Raw genomic sequence first — 22,595 nt, 5'->3', positions numbered from 1 at the left:
ATTAAAGAGCATATTTTCCTAGTGGAAATTGCATTCTTGCAACTTTGTTTCAGATCCTCAGAGGGTAAGGACTGCTGTACTGTCTCAGCCATTAGAGATCCCCAGTTAGTTTAATATTCTCTTTCTGTTGGGATTATGAGACATTCCAGGACGAGCTGAAATATAACTCTGCAGGAGGACTTATGAAACAATCTATTCACAGAGATTTGCCAAGCAAGAAGTTTCTGCGTACTGAGATTACAGTTTGAAATGAGAGAGTCTGAAATTGAATAAAGATCTTTCAAATTAAAATAAGTTATTGGGAGAAATAAAATCTAGTGATATACTCCTAAAGTCTTTGTAATTTTGTAATATGTTTGAAAAATGCGTTAACAGCAGTTTCATTTGTGGTGCATCATACAATTAAATTAATTTTTCTAATAAACTAAAGGCAAGCTGAATATTCTGAATATTAATACACAGACAATCATGTACTACTTTTTCTCTTTCAAGAAATTTGGAAGTATCCGGGCAGATTTAATTGAACAAATGAGATTCAAACAAAGACTGAAAGTCATCCAAACCCTCGAAGATACGACAAAGCGCAATGTGGTCAGTACTGAAATAATGTTCTCTGCACATAATAAGTTGAGTCAGTTTCTGAACTTAACTTAGCTTTTCAGTGAAACATAAATTTCAAATCTGTAACTGTTAATGTTGTGTTTCAAAAGGTACGGACTATTGTGACAGAGACTTCTTTTACTATCGATGAACTGGAGGAACTCTATGCGCTTTTCAAGGTAAAGCTGAGTGAAGATAACATCATGTGCCTCTAGGAAGTGTAAATGTTCATTTTTGCTGTGGGACTCTGTCTTTTCTAAGCACCAAGTCAAGTCTGTCAGTTATTGTTTGGTATCTTGATGCAAACTTGAATTAGCTGCTGTATTACTGATATACAAAAAAATCCTAAACTCAAGCAGTTTTTAAAACATTGAGAAAGGTTTAGTTCACTAATTGATTTGTCCATGGGAAAAAAACATATACTGGTAAAAAAATAAAATGAAAAATTGGATAGAGGCTTTTGATCAGTCATTAGAAACTAAACATATGTGTCTCTCTACCTGACTCAAGTTTTGGAATTTATCACAATTATTCTGTTATCTCAAGTAGTTAATACTTTTGTGTAGCAGTAGCTGATTTTTGCCATTGTTAATGCTTTAATGCATTAAATGGGAATTTAATGCCACAAAGTGATGTGTTTTTGTAAGTTGGTTGTACAGCAGTGCCATTAGATCCACAGATTTAAAGGTGAGCATTTAAATGTGTTAGCTTCACCTTCATGCACGTCTTAAATTACTTTCTTCCTCTGTTTTAACTAGAGATTTTTTTTTAATATCATCAAGAATTTATATCCTGTAATTTCCCATCTGTAACAAGAAGTCCAAATTGTCCAAATCCTGCAGTGCCTTCTTTCAGTCTTCCATGAAATCAGTGAGACCAAGTCCGACAGTCTTCCCTGGTTAATGACTGTGCAGTGCTGGGATCTTTTTCTCTAAGCTTCTGAATTGTTTTGAATTAAATTCTGGCAAAATCAGCCCCAGAACCTCCACTGACTTCAGTAAGACTGAAAGAACAGTACATTATTCACTGTTTTTGAGAATCTACAAAAAAATATTTCAAATAAACAGCTATTTTAATATGAGTAGAGATTAAATAAAGATTTCATGAGCCTTCTGACTTAGCCGCATGATGAGGGTGACCAAGTACAACAAGCCTGGGAAGTCACAGTTCTGGCCAAAACAGGTATTTCATGTTTCATCTACCTGAAAGGCAGAAAAAGTTTTGCTTTATCTTCTTTTTTCCTTTTTTTTTTTAATAGAGGGATGGTTTTTTATGCTGTTTAGAGGAGAAACCCCTTCCAAAAGCAGAAGGGCTGGATAAACTGAAATGCATCTGTTATCTCGCCTTGTTTTAAGAATGCATGTGGAAGAGTTGTTTGGAATTGTTTTTATCATGGAGAGGGATGAGTTGTGTCTAGAGGTGCTGACCGTGTCGTGGGTGTTTACCTTGTGTTCAGGCAGAGCACCTGACGAGCTGCTACTGGGGAGGGAACAGCAATGCCACGGAGCGGCACGACCCCAGCCTGCCTTACCTGGAGCAGTACCGCATTGACTTCGAGCAGTTCAAGGGCATGTTTGCCCTCCTCTTCCCCTGGGCCTGTGGCACTCACTCAGACACGCTGGCTGCCCGCTTGTTCAGGCTTCTGGATGAAAATGGAGATCTGCTCATCAACTTCCGTGAATTCGTCTCTGGACTGAGTAAGGAGGATCCGCGGCGCTTTCAGACTAACGTGACAGACCAGTTTGTTTCTGTTCAGCTCATTTTATCGTGCCTGTGACAGTGGTTCCTTCAGACCTTAGTAGGTGAAGCTACCTTAGGCAGTGGTGTATCACACTGGGAAAAGGACAATACATGAACAGATCGATTAGGATCTGAGGATTCCACCGACTGCTAACTCTCAACACAAAATCTAACTGCAACACAGGTGCTTAACATAGGTGTATTTCCCCTAGGCATTACTTAGAGTGTGAGGTACTGCCTCTCTTGCTTCTGAAATCAGTAACCAAAACTGCAGAGAGCAGTTTGGAAGTCCCCTGAAAAGGAGAAAATGGAGGTGCAGGTCAGAGAGGGAGGCTGAATGTTTTTAGTCTTGAAGAAGCAAGATTTCAGGACATGAAAACCGACATTGCGAGCCCCAGGATTAGCGTGAGGAAGCCAAGATGAGGCAGGAGCCGGCCCCTCCTTTTTTAAATATAGCAGGAGTTGTTTGCTGTAAGTGACCAACATCTCACCACCTACCATGTGTCATTTCAGGGCAATGTGGAATTTCTGCCAGCTCTATATTTTGATTCTTTTTGAGAGTGAAAAGGTTTCCTTGTCTGGCTTTCAGCAACTCTTTGTTAATTAACACTATGTTTAAGCATTAGGGCTCCAAATGCAGCCTTGCATTAAAACCTCTGTGCAGGAGTAGTAGCACTAGTTCTCTTGTAAGTGCAAAACAGGTCTGACAATAAAACTGGCTGCACACCTCCCTTTCACACTACCCCAAAAATCCCAGTGTTTCCTGTGATGCAGTGATTTGTATTTGAGGTACTGTTCCATGTAACACACTGGGGCCTTTTGAGGACCCAGAAATTAACTACTCTTCCAGTTTACAGGATGCTGTCAGGAACAGTCAACCAGCTATTGATGGAGACAGCAAATTTTGGAACCAATAATAAGTAATAAGAACAAGGGCCAGTATTGAGCACTGTGAACAGAAATGTATGTAAAATGCACAGATGTGGCTATAAGCCAACATGACTGAACTGAAATTTTCAATGGGCAAAAGAATCAAATATGCTCATTCTGAAATCTCATATTTTTCAGAAACTAAGCCCACTGTGGTGTAATTTAAAAACCTTCTGTTTTTTTCCCCCTAAAAAGTAAATCAACCCTGCTGACACCTTTTTCAGTTGAGAAGCACATGAGTGGTAAGAAGGACAACACAGTCAACAAAAGAACAATGGGACCTGTTTGAGCATATTTCACCATGCCCCAGGACTTTTAATCATTCAGTTTCTTTTTCATTGTCCCTTCAAAAAATAGCTCAAGAACCTCCTACTTCAGGTGCCTCTAGGGCCTCAGCTGAGCAAAAATGGAATAACTTCGTGTATTCTTTATGTTTACTGTCATGCTATAATCCAGTTAACAGTGCCCTGTTAAAATAATATAGTCCAAATATAGGAGTGGTTTGCCCCATGAGTTGTGCTGCTCAGAAGAGGTTTTCAGCCTTGGTTAGGAGCTCTTTAAGTTATTCACTCTTGACAAAGCTCCCCTGCACTCCTGTAACACACTGGATTATAGCATGACAGCTGTTGACTGCACATCCAAGTAAGCTACAGAGATCTCTACATGGATTCCAAGTGGCCTCCTGCCTCCCATCATGTTTTTGCAGTACTCCCTTCTCAGAGCACACAGCTCCCCATTCCCCAGTGGCTGCTGCTGACTGCAGTACTTGGCACAGCCTCCTGTCCAAGTCAGCACCCTGAAAGCTGTGTCTTGCAAGGAGTACTTGAGTGTATTTTTTTTTTCTTTTTTGCAAGCAGGGTTTTTTCAACCACAGAATGCAGGAGGATACTCAAAAAGCAGAGTGGTAACCTCACCACTCCTCCGTGCCTTTCAGAGGCAGGATCACCTCCCTTGACCTGCTGGCAATAGTCTTCCTAATTTTGAGCAAAAAGGAAAAGGGATGCATGTAGGAGGAAGGAAGAGTGTGCATCAGGAAGCACATACAGATTTTTCTCCAACTGTAGCTATGGAGATTTTCAGTTCTCTACAAATCTGGGGACAGAGAGAGCAACCAGCCTACATGTGTCACCCTGTGCCCTGAATCCTATTTTGCAGTTCCCTGTTGATGGAGGAGGCAGAAGTGCAGCCCGTTCTGTCCTTTGGTTATGTCACGTTGCCTTTACCAGAAGGGAATGCATTATCTGCATGGTGTGATACACCAGATGGGAACATAACGAGGTTCTGTGCTTAAAAAGGACCATGTTGAAAGCAAAATGGCTAATCTAATTGTGCTCAACTTGGTTTTGGCCTAACATCTGTATTTATTGGAGTGTTAAGCTTTACAAGAGACTGTGATTGTTAGTACTTGCCACACCACACTCTGTAGTTTGCATAGCAGAGGTGCATTGACACAGTCACCTATAAGGTAAAATAAATCTCTGCACAATCTAATTAGTAGAAGTTAGTTCATTTATTTATGGATGGCATGTGACAACAAGTAAGATGTATGAAAAAGTCTGATTATCTATTATTTAGTTACTTGAAAATTAACTACTGTCCATTTAATTAATTGGAAGGAGGGGCTTCAATAGACCTCTTGGATTTCATACAGCTAATTCTAGTGTAGACCAGAAACAAGTAAGGGGTTGATGTGGAAAAATCACTAGAAAGCATTGCCTGAGCATCAATTTAGCCCATGGCTAAGCTATGATCAATGCTGTTTATTTGAATTTATCTCTTTTTTTTTTTTTTGGTAAATATCTTACTGCTCTGAGACATGTGATGTTGTTATTAGATCCTCAGATCAGAAAGTTGGAATTCAACACAAAAAAGGTCTTGTTAAGTTCCAGCTGGAGGCCTTTCTGAGTGATAATGCCATAACCATAGACAGAGTTTTATGAAATAAGCATTTAAAAAAGGACCCAAGATTCAAGTATGAAATTCAGGGTAGATTGGTCTGTGTTCTCTTACTGTTTTTACTGTATGAAGTCGAGTGACTGCCTTATGATCTTGAGCTTGAAAGGGTAAAGTAGTACAGTACTTCCCAGAGTGAATGTAGCAGCTGTTATTGTGGCAATAACAAATAAAATGGTACAGAATGCTGACTAGTAACACACTGCATTTAATGTTGTTCAGGTGCAGCATGCCATGGAGATCTTACAGAGAAGCTGAAGCTACTGTATAAAATGCATGTTTTGCCTGGTAAGTAAATCATATTAAAATAGCTCTTGTTTAGCTGAGAACAGGAATTTGGAGCAGAGTTGTTTATGACTGGCTTTCCCAATTAAAAATTAATTTGTGGGAATTACTGTATCTGTTTATGCAGCAGTAAAGTAAGGGAAAGCTAAAGCTAAAGTAAAGAAAGCTTCTACTCTAACCAGACAGATTTGGAAAGTCTGAAAGCACCCTCACAGCCCTCAATTGCTCCCTCCACAAGCATATAAATGTGCACATCTACATGCTGTGGTAAACATATCTAAAAACTTTGAGAGGACATTCCCATTTGTCTACTTTGAACATGACTGATTGCTCCCAGCTGGTTTTGCTTGGAGGTAGGCCTGAGTGATTCAGTAATTTAATTGGGAAAAAATACTTCAAATACTTTCTAAAAATACTTAAAATTAAAAAAGACATTGAACTATTACCAAAAATACCTGGTGTTAAGAATGCAGTTTCTCATATCTGGGGACTGGCAAGCTCATTCCAAATGATGACAGGTTGTTTCAAGGTAGGAAAGAGGGCAAACCCTGCAGTAAGTAATGGAAGTTTGCATGGGAAGATGGGTAAGCCAGCCTCTAGAAGCAAACAGCTCCTTGTGCTACAGTATTGGATGTTGGGAAGGAGACAATTTAGGTGCAGTTGTTCATCTCCTATGAGCTTAAGAGAGATGATTCCTAGCACATCACACCCTCGTACTTCTAGAAATCTACATTCGAAATGTATTAATGGAAATATCTCTCAGTTTTTAATTAAAGAGTGAAATTTTTAATGAAAGAATCTTGCTATGTTGCTTAGATCCATCCCCTGAGCAAGAAGAGCCAGACTCTGCTTTTGAAGCTACTCAGTACTTTTTTGAGGACATCACACCAGACTGTACACATGGTAGGCATCTTTTGTCTCGGGCGTGAGAAGATGAGGTGATGCATTTCAATCAGCATGTCTTTTTAGGGAGCTACTTTTTAATGGGATTAAACTTTGTTAGCAAAGTATTCTCTGTAAAGAGTATTATGGAGCATTTGTATATGTGTTGCCATCTTGAGAGGTGCAGGTATGTGTACACTCAGAGCCCCCCTGAATTGTGCATTGCAGAAGTACTTGTAGAATAACTCCGTGTGTTGTAGTAGAGGTAATTTTGTGAAGAACAAGAATAAATAGATTAGCTTTCAAGATGTATTTGGATCAGAACTTAAAACATTCTAAAACACCGAGAGCAAAAGATACATCAAAATGTAGTTCAGCACTTTGAAATCTCATGTGCCCTAATGAGAGCCAGGGTCTCATCACTTCTGCTTTATTGACTTTGTCTTTCTTGTTGTACTTGATGTGAAGTTTCTTTTTGATTCAAGAAAAATATAACCCATCCTTCAGGTTATGAGTGGGAGGAAAGTTGTTTGAAAATACAGGTAAGAGTTAACAGTCTAGAAATGGCAATTTCAAGTCCTGAGAGGCAAAAGAGGATGCACTTGTATAATCACCAAACATGTATCATGCTAGGAGGTGTGTTGTGTTAGCATGGGTTAATCATTGTACCATGTGGACAAAACCTAAGCTTGTCCCAGCCTAAGTAGCAATAGTATAAATTAAATGGAATTTATGGGCAGGTTTAAGGGTAAACAAAGCCATAATTTATACCTGTAATTTTTACTCTGCTTTTTTTTGCAGAGCTTGTAAATATTTGTAAACATTTTGTTATTTTGCACTGTACACGTGAAAACAATGTGTGTATCTAAACCCACACTGATCTCTCTCTCCCCCTGCCCCTCCACCTCCTAGTTGTTGGCCTAGACAGCAGGAACAAACATGGAGTAGATGATGGGTTTGTTACAGTGAGTCTGAAAACAGACAAAGGTATGCTTGGTGTCTCCTTGTGAGTTACATCTTTTCATTTCATGTAAAGATGCTCCTTTTGAAAATGGGGAATAAAGGTAATAATTTGAGGTTTCTTCATGGACTTTTTCCTCCACCTCTGGGTAATTTGTTGGCAGTAGGCAAGAAGAGCTCACAAGAGAATCGAAATTACCTGAGAATGTGGAGCCAAGAGAATAAATCCAAAGCAAAAAACACAAAGGACTTACCCAAGCTGAATCAGGTACTTCCGCTGCCACTTTTCATTAAATTTAAACTTTCTTCACATATCTATAAATATTCAATGTATTAACACTGAACAGAGGTTTTATTTTGAGCAGATGCTTTTTTACCAGAGTAGCCATCAGCTGATTGCAGAAGTTTATTGTTTACAAAATACTTTTAACTGGCATTCAGCTCCCAAAACATCCCAAAAATGAGATACAGACATATAGGAATGGTAAAACATATTATTTTGATCTTTAGACAAAGGATGTGATGCTGAATATCACCAGCCAGCTCTCAATGTCTAATAAGCATAACCTGAAAGTAGTATTTTATGTTTTGTAATTTGTACTGCTAGTCTCATTCCCCTCAGATCCACAGCTGCTGAGGAGGAGGAGACCCATTGGGATAGCTCTTTCCTCCAGAGCATGTAGGGAAGGTTTATTTCCTGTACAACAGTGATTCTTACTTAAGGTAGCCCTGAGCAAATCTTCCCATCTAATTTATCAGTTTTGAATTTCAAATACTTGTATCCAACTAAGTTACTCCTGTCAGCTAAGTGCTGCAGGACTTCATTTTTCATTACTTCTCATCAGTTTTAGCAAACCCTTAGTTATACTTAGCATCGTTCCTACAAGAAAATCCACCAAAATCAATGCAAAGTGTCTCACTGCTCACCCTCTGTTGCCCTCCTGTGGCTGCAGAGAAGTGTATTTGTGGTATGTTGGACAAAACATCCAATAATTTATTCTAAATACCTTTTAGAGATGCAACATATGTGATTGCCCAGTCATAGAATATGCTTCCTAGACTGCACCTGAATTATGTAAAATCTCACTTTAGTCACATAAACTCTTGTGTCCTGCCTCAATCCCAGTGTTTTAAAACTGGTTTGGAAGATGTCAGCACGATTTTTTCCTGCTCTTGTTAATGCTCCTTCCCCCTGTGTTTAGGGGCAGTTCATTGAGCTGTGCAAGACAATGTACAACATGTTCAGTGAAGACCCCAACGAGCAGGACCTGTACCACGCTACAGCTGCCGTGACCAGCTTGCTCCTGGAGATCGGGGAGGTTGGCAAGCTCTTCAGCATGCAGCCCCCCAGCGACACAGACAGCAGCAACTGCAGCAAAGCCGTTCAGGGTGAGCTGTTCCAGAAGAAGGAGCACCACCAGTATCCCCTGGAGCAGCACAAGGCCTTCCGGGGCAGCCTGGTGGCCGGCGAGGAGGAGGCCGCTGGCACCGACAGCGCCCTGGGCATGCAGATGGAAGACATTAAGCTGGAAGACTCTTCTCCCAGGGACAACGGGGCCTGCTCTTCCATGCTCATTTCCGACGACGACACCAAGGACGACAGTTCCATGTCCTCGTACTCGGTGCTGAGCGCGGGCTCGCACGAGGAGGAGAAGCTGCACTGCGAGGACATCGGGGAGGACACGGTGCTGGTGCGCAGCCACCACAGCCCTGCCCTGCGCAGGAGCACCAGCATCGACAGGGACTGGGCCATCACCTTCGAACAGTTTCTGGCCTCCCTCTTGACTGAGCCAGCGCTGGTCAGGTACTTTGACAAGCCTGTGTCCATGATGGCCAGGATCACTAATGCTAAAAACATCAGGATGAGGGGTAAGCCAATAACCTCGGCCAGTGACTATGAAATCTCTACTATGTCGGGATAAAAGGCAGTCGGGTTTTTTATTTCATTTTTTCTTTTTATTCTCTATTTATTGGTACCTGGCAGAGGCCCTGGTATTTTCAAAACGTAGTTGTTTTCACTAATGTGAAAATGTTGGGGTGCAGACATAATTATCTTCAAGTATAATCACTCTTTCTGTGGGAAATGTTACACATGCAAATTTTATTCAAAATACAGAAAAAAAAATGCTTGTCAGTGAAGTGTGTGTATTATTAATATTGCTGTCCGTGTATAATGGTAAAGATTAGTTCTTAATTTCTAAATGTAAACTTAATGCCAATATTTATGAGCATTTTTAAAATAGGCATATATAGAGATGGGGGAAAAAAAAACCCAACAAAATGGGAATAACCTAAAATTTAAAGGGACGCTGTCAACCTGAAAAGGACCTCAGGTGAAAATAAGTTCCAGGCAACATTCTTGAATCATAATTTTATTTAGTATTCTTTTTGGTTTTTTTCCAAAGAGGAATGCTTTGATTTTACTTTTCTGAATATATGAAAGACCACTTCAGTGACACCTGCCTGGCTCCTAACTTCCTGTGCCTGAGACTGGTATGCTCAGGTGAAAGTGAGAAGTCCATCCCAACCTAGCTGCCAAATCAGGCAAACGTGGGTAAATGTGATGGTTTCTGCCCGTTTGCCTTTCCCTGGGTTCAGCAGAGACAAAGCCCTTTCCCAGCTGGGGCCACCAAAGGAAGATCTCCAGCATGAGCCTGCCCAGGGCTGTATTCCTCACCAGTGCACTGGGAAGCTTTGCTGGTGTTCTCCAAAGACAGTGTATGCAGGTCCCAGAACAGATTGGTAGAGTCTCTTTTCAAAATTTGAAGTCTGTTTTTAAAAGCTTAGGGGAAAAAAAAAAAAGTATATATATATATCTGCTTCTAAGGCTGGATCTACAGCACATATAGCTTAGTTCTTAAAACTAACCTTTACCACCAACCTATCATATCCTTGTTAGATTAAGAAAATAAAAACCTGTATTGCATAAGTCTTTATTTACTACAGTGTAAAGCAGCAGTAATGAAAAGAAATCTGCAAGATAATGTAACTGAATGTTTAAATCTTACTGAGAACACTGTCACTTTATATGAAATGAATAGTATCCTGTATTGACTTACTGAATAATGTGTTGAAATGAAAACTGGAGCACCTGCACTTTGAATCCTTGCTTTTTTATACAGGTATTTGGGATTTTTTTTTAGATTTTGTTAGCTGTTTTTTAATTCATATTTGTTTGTTTCAGGATCATGCCTACATGCCTAATCTTTATTTGCTGTTTTGAGAATATTTTCTGTAGAATACTGTTGATTTTTATACTCCTGTAAAATACTGCATCCACGTAACTTGCAGATTTTTTTAGCACAAGCTATGTTCAATTATTTTGTTTTAAAAGAATGCTTTTAAACTGTCAGATGAAGTGGTTTTTAACCACGAATAGGTAATGTGAACAAATAAAGTACACTCTGCACAGATTTGATTTTTAACTATTAAAGTCATGCTAGAGGGAAAATGAAGTGGTTGTGCTTTATTACACAGACAAATGTTAGTATGTCTACTGTTGATTTATTCAATGACAAAGCCAGAAACTGGCCTGACATCAAATAATAACAAAAATATGGCAGTGAACATTACACTGGAAAATGGTTAATAATAGAACATGGCAACACGTGCTGATAGCAGCAGCATTGCTGTGCAAGAGTGGCTTAGAGCTGGGAATACAAGCTGTGAAATACAGCTTAGTCATGTCCTAACAGCAGTGCAAGATGTTCCTCATAAATGGTGGCAGATAGCTCAGAAGTATGTCACTTCAGAAGACAATTAATATTTGGTTCTTCTCTTTCCTGTGGTGCTCAGTATCTCAGTTTAAATTTCCTGAATAGCTGCCTGCTTGTCCTATTTTCTAAAAGAACACATTTGCATAACTGATCAATCTGGCATTCGGAGCTTGGGATGTTGCTGTAGTGGCAAGGCCTGTTCTGTGCTTCTGCAGAAATAAAAAACCACTATGGATGAGATCTTGTAGCTCTCATGGAATGGCACTTCAGGACATTAATAGAAGCATTTGCTCTTCAGAATTCAGGAGGAGAAATAAAGGCTGCCTGAGAGATACAAATAAACTAAAAAAACCCGAGCAAATTATTTAACAGAGCTTGTATGAAGGCATGCCAGAAGATACGGAGTCTGAAAAAAAAACCAACCAACCAGCAACAGCTGAGGGTTTCTATCTCCAGAGCTGTTCTCCAGCTTTTAAATTGTGTTCCTCCTGAGCAAAAATGCTCAGATGTTGAGTTGCCTCTGAGAGTTAACTTCCAGGTCCTTCAAATAAAGTCATTGTTGTGGGGTTTTGGGGGGGTTTGGGTTTGGTAGGGGCTTTTTTTGTGTTGTGGATTTGTTTTAAATTTATTTTTTTTAAGCTTGAGACAGGGCTTCTTTTCAAGTGAAGATTTTAAAAGCAACTGGAACGAAGCAGTCATGACCCTCTACCACTTGCAGCAGAGTACAGCAGCCATCTGCGAAACAGGATTGAGAACCAAGGACCTCTTAGCAAGCTGGAGGCAAGTTAGGAGGATGGCGGCAAGAACAAACTAGGATAAAGCTTTCACTCATATCCCAGTGCAGGTGCATGAAACTGAAAATTGTTCCATTTTCTAGCAGGCCAAAGACACGACTGCTGACAATATTTTGGACTAACCCGTTCTTTATTTGCTACCATTGTAAACATCTCTATTACACAGACATCACAGTATACATTATTGCTTTTGTATTGTGGTAAACAGGAATTCCTATTAGTATGCAGCTGTCTAAGCACAGTGTCAGAAGAAGAAAATGCCCCCAAGTTGTCTTGGGCTGGGTTGTTGTCAGGTCCCTAGGGAAAGACAGTATCTAGAATGGCACAAGAAACATCAGTCCAAAGATGGGTCACCATGGTACTACAGCAACACAAACTGGAACGACAGGGGGAAACCACAGGCTACGTCCTCACCACACATCACTAGCAGTATTGTCAAGGATGCTGATTGCTCAGCTCCCACCTAACTAAACACAAACTTTTTCAGCATAATTCCTAAAAAAAGGCTGTTATTTCTTTTGTGAAATTTTATTTAAACTAGGACGGAAAATCCGGAAAACCAGTGGAGCTACGTGTGTGTTTAATTTTTGTTGCATTTTTCAAAGATTGTTTTGTTTGATGTTGCATTTTTGTTTTGTTTTTCAAAGACTGAAAGTCTGAAACTATTTACCTGGGGTGTTTAAATTGGCCCCTTTTACTATTGCCCTTTAGGACAAAATGCCCTATTCTTTACACGGCTGTATCAGCTGACTGAAGCACAGCCAGTTTAAACAGATTCTTTCTTTCTTCCTATGTAACACTGTCTTCACATGGCTTTCCAATCAAGTTCCTTACCTCTGGAACACTATGTTTACTTAGTGAACGACTAGATTTTACATTTGCTTGTAGTAAACTTCTGCTTATCTCCAGATTAATTTGTTCATAGAGTGGCACCATGTTTCAAGCATACACTAAACAACAAAAGTGAAGGTAGTCTGTTAAAACATTTGCTACAGGAACAACAACAAATTTAGAAAACCACCTTTTCTCCAGTTTTAATTTTTTTTTACTACTATTGCATAAAAGCTTTCACATAGTGAATGTTTTAAAGAGGCAGCAAGTTAGAAAACTAACAGCATTTGCAAGTTCTAATAAGATAATCTGTATTTAAAACATGATGGTTAATAAAAAATAATTTACCGAGTTTTTAAGACTCTTAGAATAACCTGTGAGCAACAAATTCTGATGTTCAAGATTATACCAACTTGCAGGAAAGTGGCCTACCTCCATTTCCAGTCTTCCATAACCTTAGGATTGTCACGTTACAACAGAGTTAGCACAAAATACCACTGACTAGTAAAGCCTTGTCCTTGCCTTCTCTAAGCACAATTTGACCTATTTCAATACATTTTCTAGCTACCACCATAACACAGTTAACCTACCAGGGGTGCAAACAGGGAGAGCCAGTATTAGTCTACATATAGTGAGTGACTCCTAGACAGAATTACTGGGCTAGCTGATCATACAAAACCACATGCAAATAAATTCTAACTGTTTCCTGGGAAGGTGCACTGGAGCCTAAGCTAAACATTCACCTTAATTACTACATGCAAACTAATGCATTCCCTTATGTCTCACTCACCTGATGATGGTTGGGTTTACTGCCACAGTTTACTTCCCAGATCACCCATTGATTTAACAAAAAAAAACTAGCAAAGATGCATTTTATTAAAAGCTTGAACTACTACTACATCTCAGGTGTGTGATAGGAACCCTGAGACTCTATGGTTGGCTTTAGAAGCCTCAGCAATAATTAAATGTCAGTCTCCCAGAGAACAGGAGCCCAGTGAAAGTTTCAGTGCTGGTAAGACAAGGGTGTAGATGAATTTTGCAACTGTAGGAGAAAACAGAAAAAAAAGCTTGCAGATGTAGCTCAGGGGAGCCTTTAGAGATGGCTCAAACGATTTTGTAACTAGCTGGCAGGCAGAAGATGATAACAAATAGCATCTCCTTGGCTGCTGCTGCCAAACAATTGGGATCACTTCTGGAATTCAAAAAGTCAGTTGTGTTTTGCTTGCAAAGGAGATCTACAAGCAGTAGAGAAAGTTACTAATGCAGACGAACTCAACAGAAGATGGGGCTAGAAAGTAACCACCTGGGCTGCTTTCCACTTCCTTCCTTGGATTTTTGGCATGTCCAGGGTCTTCAAAGCTCAGAGAAACAGAGCTGCGCCCCAGGACCCGAATCCCAGAATGCTCTCCACAGGAGCTCAGCTCTTCATTGGCGAGTATTCCAGGACCCACATCCAGGGGAGCAACAAATAACTATAGTAGAGGTGGCCTTTGAGTCCTAGCAAAATGCATGTATTGTACCTGAATATCTGTATAGAGGCTTTGCCCTGGTTGTCCTTGATGGGCTGCAGCTGTGACCAACGGAGATAACTGGGATAAAAGGGGGGGTGGGTTGGCCTAACAGGGAGAGCCTTGGAGGAGCCCTGAATTGAGAGGGAGCTGCATGCAGAAGAAGCAGTCTGTGCTGTGAAGATCTGCAGCCATGAGAACACACCAAGGAGGTATGGGATTTTAGAGATCTGATAGCAACAGTGTGGGACTCTAGAAATAGAACAACATCAAATAACTGGGTCTCCCACTGTCAGTTTGGATCTAATCTGGTCAGTTCAGCTGTTCAGTTCACAAGCCAGGACAAACCATAAATACTCTCCCTGTGTACATCTTCACAGTGCTGGTGTTGTTGGTTTTGGGGTTTTTTTTCCATTGGTAGAGCAGCATCACCCCAGCAGAGGTGAGACTGAGCCTTCCCCACCCTGAACACACTCAGCTTGTCTGACTCTGGTCTGTGTCTCATGTACCATAAAAAGACAAGAGAACTGTGGGCCCCCATAGACGTGTCCTGTGTACCCTGGTCAGGAGCTTCCCCACAAGCAAGAGCTGCCTGCATTTAAGGGACTGGGAGCACAAGGGTGGATGCAGTGCAAGGAGTCACTATTTACACAACACAGACTCACAGGACTACTGGGGTGGGAAGGCACCTCTGGCGATCACCAAGTCCAACCCCTTGTCTAAAGCACGGCCCCTCAAAGGAGGCTGCTTAGGGCTATGTCCAGGTGGGATTTGATGATCTCCAAGAAATGCAGTATTACATATTATATTTCATACTTATCTAGTGTAATAACACTCATTACAAAGAGGAGGTTGTCTTTTCTTTTTTGTTTTTCCTCGTGCTTCCTTTCATTGTGTTCAATGCTTATATTCTTCAGGAATCTCTTCTGGAGTAGTCATTGACTAGAAATTAACTAGTTTACCTGAGATGATTAAAAAAAAATACATGAAAGCTTGTATAACATACAAATTTTGTGCCACTGTGAACCATTTATAAGGTGAAAAAATCTTTCTCAAATTACTCAAGTTTCTAAGGCTGTGATCTAGTTAGAAGACTGAAAATAAAAAGCTGATTGAAAACAGCAGAAGGCACTTATTTAATAGAAGGTCTTAGAAAACAAAGTGATGGTCGTACCAAATCCATTTCAAGTTGCTCTGAGCAATAATTAGTCACAATACAGACATGAAGTTCTATCTATTAGATTGTCTGAGGATGGCAAGATTAAGGAATACATCCAAGTTGCATCCCTTCCATGGAAAATACATCTTTTTTAGACTTGTACTCAGATGTGAAGTTATTTTTACAAAATAAGGATTGTAGCTGCAATAAAGGGGGTTTTTTTTTAATTTCTAAAAGGGCTAAAGTAAATCTGTTGTACCTCCCACTAGGAATGCCCCCTTAGCTGCTAAAAGAAAGGGCTGACAACAGATTCTGAGTCAATCATTCTCATCATTTGAAGTCAGATTAGAAAGAATCAAAAGTTTTTGCAATAGGAATACTTTTAAAAGAGTAGCTTTAGCCTGAGGATCTTATCCTCATGCTGATGACACGTGGTTCTTTTTGTTTGTTTGGAAACTAAACTTGTTTCAAGCATAGGAATTGGCTGGTACAAATCCATAGATAAATTTCCTTTTCCAGAAGTAATTTCTAGTAAGTACTAGAATACAAGTAAGTACAATATGCTGATGGATGAAGCCCCTTTTCCAAAATTATAAACAAATAATACATCTCCTTTGAGGACCTCTTAATTACAAAGAAATTTAACATTGTTGAGTGGAATGATCAATGACATATAAAAGAACAAGAACACAAAAAAATCTAAAACCACAATAATTTCAACTAAAAGCTGAACCTCAACCATTACGTTCGAAGGTTGGAATTTAAATTCAAATTTGAAAAGCACAACTTAAACTGTCTTTTAAAAGACCGTTAACAGTCAAACCCATTCATAGAAAATAGGATGCAGCATAAATATCTGCTTCACGTTTCTGCACCAAGAAGTATAAAAGAAAATGTAAAAGTAAGCAATCCAGAGGTTCTTGAGATTTGTGGTTTGTTTTTTTGTGTTGGTTTGTTGGTTGGGTTTTGTTTCCTTTTCAAAAAGCTGCCCTTTGGAGAATAGCATAAAAATTCCTGTAAACAGAGGTTGATTGTCCAAGCTTCCCTAACTGAATTTTGCTAATTTTCTTTTTCTTAATGTAAAAAAAAAAAGTTCTATTGTTAGACAGTTTTTGGTGAAACACAGAAAATTTCCATCCAAATGCATCACTCAATTTTTAATACCGAACCTCATAATACTGCAGAGGATTTAAGGTTTCTTTGTATCTTGTAAGGTCAGTACCACATTGTAATCCAGTAGAAGTCCCTTAATTTTTTCATGGAATTTCTCTCTGTACTGGTTGAAGTGCATAATGCTTTCTGGTTCCTCTTCAAACCAGAACTTGTCAAACTCATAAACTAGATAACCTGTGAAGAAAATAAAATACAGCCAGTCCTAGAGTGCTCCTTTAGACTCTCTTCAACCCCTGAAAACAAGGACTGTCCCATCCTGATGTACAGCAAGCTTTTGGATGCTTTAATAATAAATAAAAAAATCTGCAAACACTGAGTTTTCAGACTGGAATATCTAAAATATAGGAAGCCACAGAAATTATCCTTAAATGTACATTGCTGCAGCACAATGTTTAGGCAACAGGTGCATTTCCAATACAGAAGACAAATAGCTTGCTCTGGCTCATGAGGAAAGAGTGGAAATGCACTCCAAGGAGCCCAAACTCCGTGTTGTGGCCAGCCCTGAGTGCCAGAGCAGCTACAGGTACTTACAGTAAAACTGATGGAAGTGCTCCATCTGTGGCAACCCAGAGACCAAGTTGTAGAGATGACCCTTCAAAGCACCATTCTTGAGCAAGCTGTATGCCATCTCTGTCAGATTGATCCCAACTATGGCATAGGAGTATCTGCAACACAAATCATGGGTTTGCATTATAGACTGGGAGACTTAAAAGGTTCCCTGGCACACTCTGCTCTAGCATAGCTCTGACAGTCCACAATTTTCCTGTAATACTTGTAAAAGTTACTGTGAGATTGAGATGGCAAAGCTAATCAACTGACTTCAACTTACTCATTTGAAATCCTCAGATCTGCTGGAATATTAAAAATTGGATGTGAAAAATTGCTGCAGTGTAAATGGAATGTCTACTTCAACCTGCTGCTCAAGCTGAAAGAATCTGATTTTCTGTTGCATGGTATAAAAAGTATTATAATAGAAATTCTTAAACAACAAGTGTTTGTAGAGGAAGAAAAAGTAAAAACTAATTTATTTCTACCAATTATATACTCACTTAATTGAGCAAAAAGTCTCACATAAGCTGTTCATGACAGAGTTGCACAGGGTAATGTTATTTACAATTCAAGTCGTGAAGGGCTCCTGTTTTTTGGTAGGTCATCAAGTTAACAAGGAGCTAGACAGATGAGATTATTATATCTGACTGGTTTGAGAGCATATTTCTCTGTAAAAACAGCTAAATGCTTAAATATGCCAAGTTTTTGAAAACAAATTTAAACAAACAAGCCACCTGTTTGTAAATACTTATTACACAGCAGAAGCCTAGAGGGGAAAAAAAGGACCTTAAGAGGTAATGTAAACTATCCCAACACAGGATCAGTAAGAAGGTGAAAAACAAGTATGAATTTCTAAATCTAATCGAAGTCCACTATAAATAAAACTAACTACAACGTTAAAGGCATTTACTATGTTAAGTAAAGATGATATTTTGCAACATTTTTGCCCCAACAAATCTGTTCTGGGGAAAAAAAAAAAGCTGCACTTAGTTCCCAGCTAGAAATTGCTTTCTGTGTTTGGTTTCTCACACCTTTCTATTTTGACCCTTTTTTTCATTCTTTAATGGAAAAAGCCCACATGTATTTTCCTCTTTACCTTCTGGACACATGTTTAACAGTCTTCACTTAAGTTCTTACATAGAAGCAGCCAGAAAAAATTCTGCAGTGACTTACCCCAGCTTTGGGTGGTTTGACCGAGAAAGGATCTGACGAGCTTCATTGGTGTAATGCTTACTGAAATACCTGGAGGTGTAAAATGTTATTTTAAATTCTTTGAAAAAAAAATACTGTGCTCATGTCAGCATTAAAATCTGTACCTTTAAACTAAAGGTGAAAATTATCTTTTAATTGGAAAATGGCACAAAATGAAAACCACGGAAAAGGCAGCAAAATAAACTATATTCAGCATGAACTAATACTGTAAAAAAAATACCATTGTGATCTGAACATCAAATATGAAGTTCAACCTAGTCCAAAAAGTTAGCTTAGCAAAGGTTTGTAAACTTGTCTGTTGTTCATTACAGCAGGAGTTTTTAAAGCTTTTGACAAGTTAGGTACAACCTACTGACTCTATCATAAGGCAACAACAAAACAAGGTGTCTTGGGCACATTTCTGTCCCTTCCCTCATTTCTTACCTTACCCAAGCCCATCACATGTTTACAGTGTGCAGCCCCTAGAGATGTTGAACATGATACTTTCTATTTGCCTCTGCTCAGTTTTTATTGGAAATAGCATTAACAGGAGAAAAGACAGGCACTGAAAATTAGGTACCAAGAGAAAGGAATCCTTCTTTCACTTACAGCAGATTGAGCAAGCCCAGCAGCCCCATTCCTCTGAAGTCTGTTTTAGGATCCTCGCCCTGGAAGCCGATGTCGCACCACTGCTTGCTGATTCTGGCCCTCAGGTTCTCGTGAGGCATCAGCAGGTTCCAGAGCTGCACAAACACACTGCCCTGTCAGGCTGCCCAAGTGTTCCAGGGACAGAAGGCAGAGCCCTTGCTGTGCTGCTGCAGCCTGGAACCATTCCCCAGGCACTGAGCAGGGCACAGTCTGCAAGCTGCTTTGTTCCCTTGGTGCAACCTGGGCTCTGCTACAATGGCTCACTTCAGCAGTCATGGAAGTTATTGTATTAAGATTAAGTGGGGTATTTTCCCTTCACAGACAAAGATGCTGTGTGGATACCAAAGAAACAAAGACTTGTTTCACTGCAGAAATGAACTCATGCATTATTTTCTAATAGGACAGCTATAAACTGAAATATAGATTCTCAATGAATACTCATTTAACATGTCAGTGCTGGGGCTTCCATAGCAAGCTGAGATAATGATGAAGTTTTATCTTCCAGCACCAAACTACATTCTTTGATATTGACTGGGATGCAGTAATAAGAAAAAATTAGTGTCTTTTATTTAGTAATTAGTGGTTTACAAAGTTAGACATGTGCATAAGGTTATAAATCTTTTTAGTAGCGATTCTTCAGTGATGCATCACAAACTCATTTTTCTACATATGTATTGTTATGTCTGATTTCACACAAAATAACTCCACTGCATGTAGCTCTAGTTTTTTTCTCTGAGGTTTTATTTCAATGTGTCATTTCTGCAGTTTGCAGTTCTGCTTTGCAGTTTGTAAGTAGAAAAGAGCTTTAAATAGGCCAGCTGGTAAGAATGCTACCAATAAGTTCTTTCAAGGTGTTGGACTTAGAGGGGGGAAAAAACCAAACGTTTTAAAAATTATTTCACCTCAATTAACTGTTCCTCGTGTTCTTCATTCTCTGAATCATATGGGACCTTCCTTAGGTTCTCCACAGCCAAATACAATTTTTTATAACCTGATATCTGTAGCAAGGATATTTGCAAGTTTGTCTTAAACCTGAAACAATGACAAAACACCATAGAGGAGATTTAAATAGGCCTACTCAGCCATAAATTCTAGCTTGAATTACAAAATAAGACCTTTCTTATGTAAACACCAGAATTAGGAAGTGCTTTGTGTGTACCTTTACAAACTACAGCCTTTATGTGCATCTTTACAAGCTACAGCATACTGTAGTTAAGTGCACTTACATACTTTAAACATCTCTAGCTTATTCCAGTGCTGCAGTCAGACACTATTGCCTTCACACTTATGGGGAAGAAAAAAAAAGAAAAGAAAGGCAAAAAAAAAAAGCTAAAATCAACTCCATAGATCATCCTGACCACTGTACCTTCACCCACCCCCAAACTTATTGTAACTCTTTGCAAATTTCATTCTGAATACTTGTGTTGAATATAAACATGGCACCAGGTTAAGCAGCTGGAAGAACATGGAAACAAGTGAGAACAGAGAAAGGTCTCCAAACACACCTTGTGTCCTTCTGTCCAATCTTCTTTTCTTTCATTACATCTCTGACACATTTCTCCACTTCAGCTTCTTCAACGTGCACAGCATTTCTTAAAACCTGGGCAGTTAACACAGCAGAGGACTTCATGAGGAATGAAGACTTTATTATAATAATAAAGTCTAATAAATTATCTACTTTATTATTATTACTGCTCAGCCTCTCTGTATCTGTTGTGTGTATTATTTGCTCCAAGAGGAGAAGGGTCAGTTCAAGGCAATTGCTTACAATGCACTGCCTCAAACTGCATCTAAAAGATCTGCAACAATTACATGAGAGTGTGATTTGTACTTTGTCAGGCTGTAAACAGCAATGTTTACATAGGAGCTGCACAAAGAATAAATACAAAGCTGGAGAGTTGCTTGCTCTAGGTTCTTGTTTGCTTTCAGCTGCTGAATTATGTTTTTCCTAATCCAACTGAAACAAGTGCAGCCAAGAAAATGTTTCTGAATTAGAGGACAGGTAGCTAACAAAGCTGAGATTTCACTGAAACAAATGTTGGAAGGGCCATGGCATTATTGTTGAGAAACCTTAAATAAACCCAGCACACAGAACACAAAATTCCAAGTTCTCTCTGTCCTTTACTCATCTTGAGTTTGCCCCTCTCAAAAAGTGAATGCATGTGTTACTTTTCTGGGATCTGTCTCTGAAAAAAGGTTTTATTACACTTTCATCTCTGCTATCTCTTACCTTATTTTTTGATGATTCCAGTGAATGTTCTGCAATATGGAAAAAAGTAGATTTCACTGTTAAATTGAACTGGTTTAAATAATTGTCAGTAAGTGTTCTTGCAGTATGTAACCATTATAAAATTCTGCATCCCTTTTATACATGTTATAAAAAATTAATCAACCTTAAAATCAACAGTTTATCAGGTAACAGAATGTCTTAATTTACACAGATTTTTTTTTTCTAACTCTTCAGTACAATGCTGAAAGTAGATTTGGATTTTTTAAAGCATCAATTACATGTACAAAACAAAGACAAATTTGAAAAGGTGTCAGGAGAGAAATATGTCAATTGATATCTTCCTGTTTCGTGTTTATTACTGAAGAGTAAGGAAGCACCATCACTTCCACAGTTTATTGTAAAACCACAAAAATGTTCAGCAGTTTCTTCAATTGCTATTTTTGATCAAAATTCTGCATCAAGCACAACTGTAAGTTAAATCACTCTTCCTCACCTCCAAGAAAATCCATTTATGTCTATACAATGTCAATTGTTTTAGTAAAGGAAGGTAAAAACATATACCCAAAGTGATGGGAGGACTCTAGTGAAGTATGATTTCTGATTTGCTTTTTGATGGCACTGGAATTCCCTCAGCAAGGAGACAAGGACGCTGGTGCTGGCACTGATTTAGAGCTCTCACAGGCTAGCTGGGCTGGCACGAAGGTGACAATACAATTCTGGGGATGCACGCCAGGTACCGGTGTGCAAGCAGGAGGCTCAGGGGGGCTGGATCGCTCCCCACAACCCCTGCGAAGGAGCAGGAGGGGGCCGATCCCTTCTGCCGGGTGACAGGAGGACAGGGAACGTCCTCGGGTGGTGCCAGGGGAGGTTCAGGTTGGATATGAGGGCAAATGCCAGCACCGACAGGGTTGTCAAGCACTGAACAGGCTGCCCGGGGCAGTGGTTCAGTCACCACCATTCCCGGAGAGATTTAAAGCACGGGTGCATGCGGCACTGGGAGACACGGTTTAACGCTGGGTTTGTTCGGCAGTGCCGGGTTAATGGCCGGAATCGATGATCACGGGGGTCTTTCCCAGGCTAAACGATGCCGCCACTGCTGCCGCACCCGCCGCTCCCGAGGCGCTCCCGCGGCCCCGGCCCCTCCATTACCTACGCTCAGCGTCCTTCGCGCGCCCGCCTCCGCGCCGCCCAGGAGGCGCTGCAGCTCGCACTTGCCCGTCAGCAGCCGCAGGACCCACTTGAGCCAGAACCGAAAGTAGTTGCTGTACAGGAACCCCCAGACGTGCGCCCACATCTTCCGCGGGGCCGGCGGGGCCCGAGCGCGGCCCGGCCCCGGCCGCGGCCCCCGCGCGCTGCCCCCTCGCGGCCGGGCCGCCGCGGCCCTCAGAGCGCGGCGGGCAGCGAGCGGGGCCCGGCCGCGGCCCGCGTCCCGCCGGAAGCCGGATC

The 22,595-nt window shown here is 40.2% G+C and overlaps 2 protein-coding genes across 5 annotated transcripts in view; one reads left to right on the top strand and one right to left on the bottom strand.

The window, feature by feature from the left end:
* TBC1D9 (TBC1 domain family member 9) overlaps positions 1–10,801 on the top strand; it is a 47,214-nt gene extending 36,413 nt beyond the window's left edge. For 2 of the 4 annotated variants that reach the window (XM_077176693.1, XM_077176694.1), the window contains exons 14-21: positions 493–591; positions 711–779; positions 2,057–2,297; positions 5,446–5,511; positions 6,325–6,411; positions 7,303–7,377; positions 7,515–7,618; positions 8,553–10,801. In XM_077176693.1, coding sequence (XP_077032808.1) covers positions 493–591; positions 711–779; positions 2,057–2,297; positions 5,446–5,511; positions 6,325–6,411; positions 7,303–7,377; positions 7,515–7,618; positions 8,553–9,272 — 1,461 coding nt within the window. In that variant the 3' untranslated portion in view covers positions 9,273–10,801. The remainder of the gene's footprint in view (positions 1–492; positions 592–710; positions 780–2,056; positions 2,298–5,445; positions 5,512–6,324; positions 6,412–7,302; positions 7,378–7,514; positions 7,619–8,552) is intronic. The other 2 variants (XM_054633415.2, XM_077176695.1) reach the window with 2 other exon arrangements.
* Positions 10,802–11,971: 1,170 nt separating this feature from the next.
* On the bottom strand, positions 11,972–22,592 carry ELMOD2 (ELMO domain containing 2). Its single transcript, XM_054633567.2, has 8 exons — positions 22,299–22,592; positions 21,150–21,178; positions 20,425–20,519; positions 19,822–19,951; positions 18,881–19,014; positions 18,254–18,322; positions 17,063–17,196; positions 11,972–16,705 (listed from the first exon to the last, which is right to left on the bottom strand). Exons 1-8 carry the CDS (start codon positions 22,441–22,443, stop codon positions 16,548–16,550), a joined length of 894 nt encoding a protein of 297 aa, XP_054489542.1. The 5' UTR covers positions 22,444–22,592; the 3' UTR covers positions 11,972–16,547.
* Positions 22,593–22,595: the final 3 nt, after the last annotated feature.

Source organism: Agelaius phoeniceus, chromosome 4 (genome assembly GCF_051311805.1).
Source record: "Agelaius phoeniceus isolate bAgePho1 chromosome 4, bAgePho1.hap1, whole genome shotgun sequence".
NCBI lineage: Eukaryota > Metazoa > Chordata > Aves > Passeriformes > Icteridae > Agelaius > Agelaius phoeniceus.
Note: the sequence above shows the minus strand (reverse complement) of the source record. Positions and strands in the feature narration are given on the sequence as shown.

Coding starts and splice junctions, on each gene's coding strand:
- ELMOD2 (XM_054633567.2), bottom strand. CDS start 22,443: ATGTGGGCGCACGTCTGGGGGTTCCTGTACAGCAACTACTTTCGGTTC. Junction 21,179..22,298: donor GCGAAGGACGCTGAGCGTAG/GTAATGGAGGGG, acceptor TCCATATTGCAG/AACATTCACTGGAATCATCA. Junction 19,015..19,821: donor ACGAGGAACAGTTAATTGAG/GTGAAATAATTT, acceptor GTGTTTGTGCAG/CTCTGGAACCTGCTGATGCC.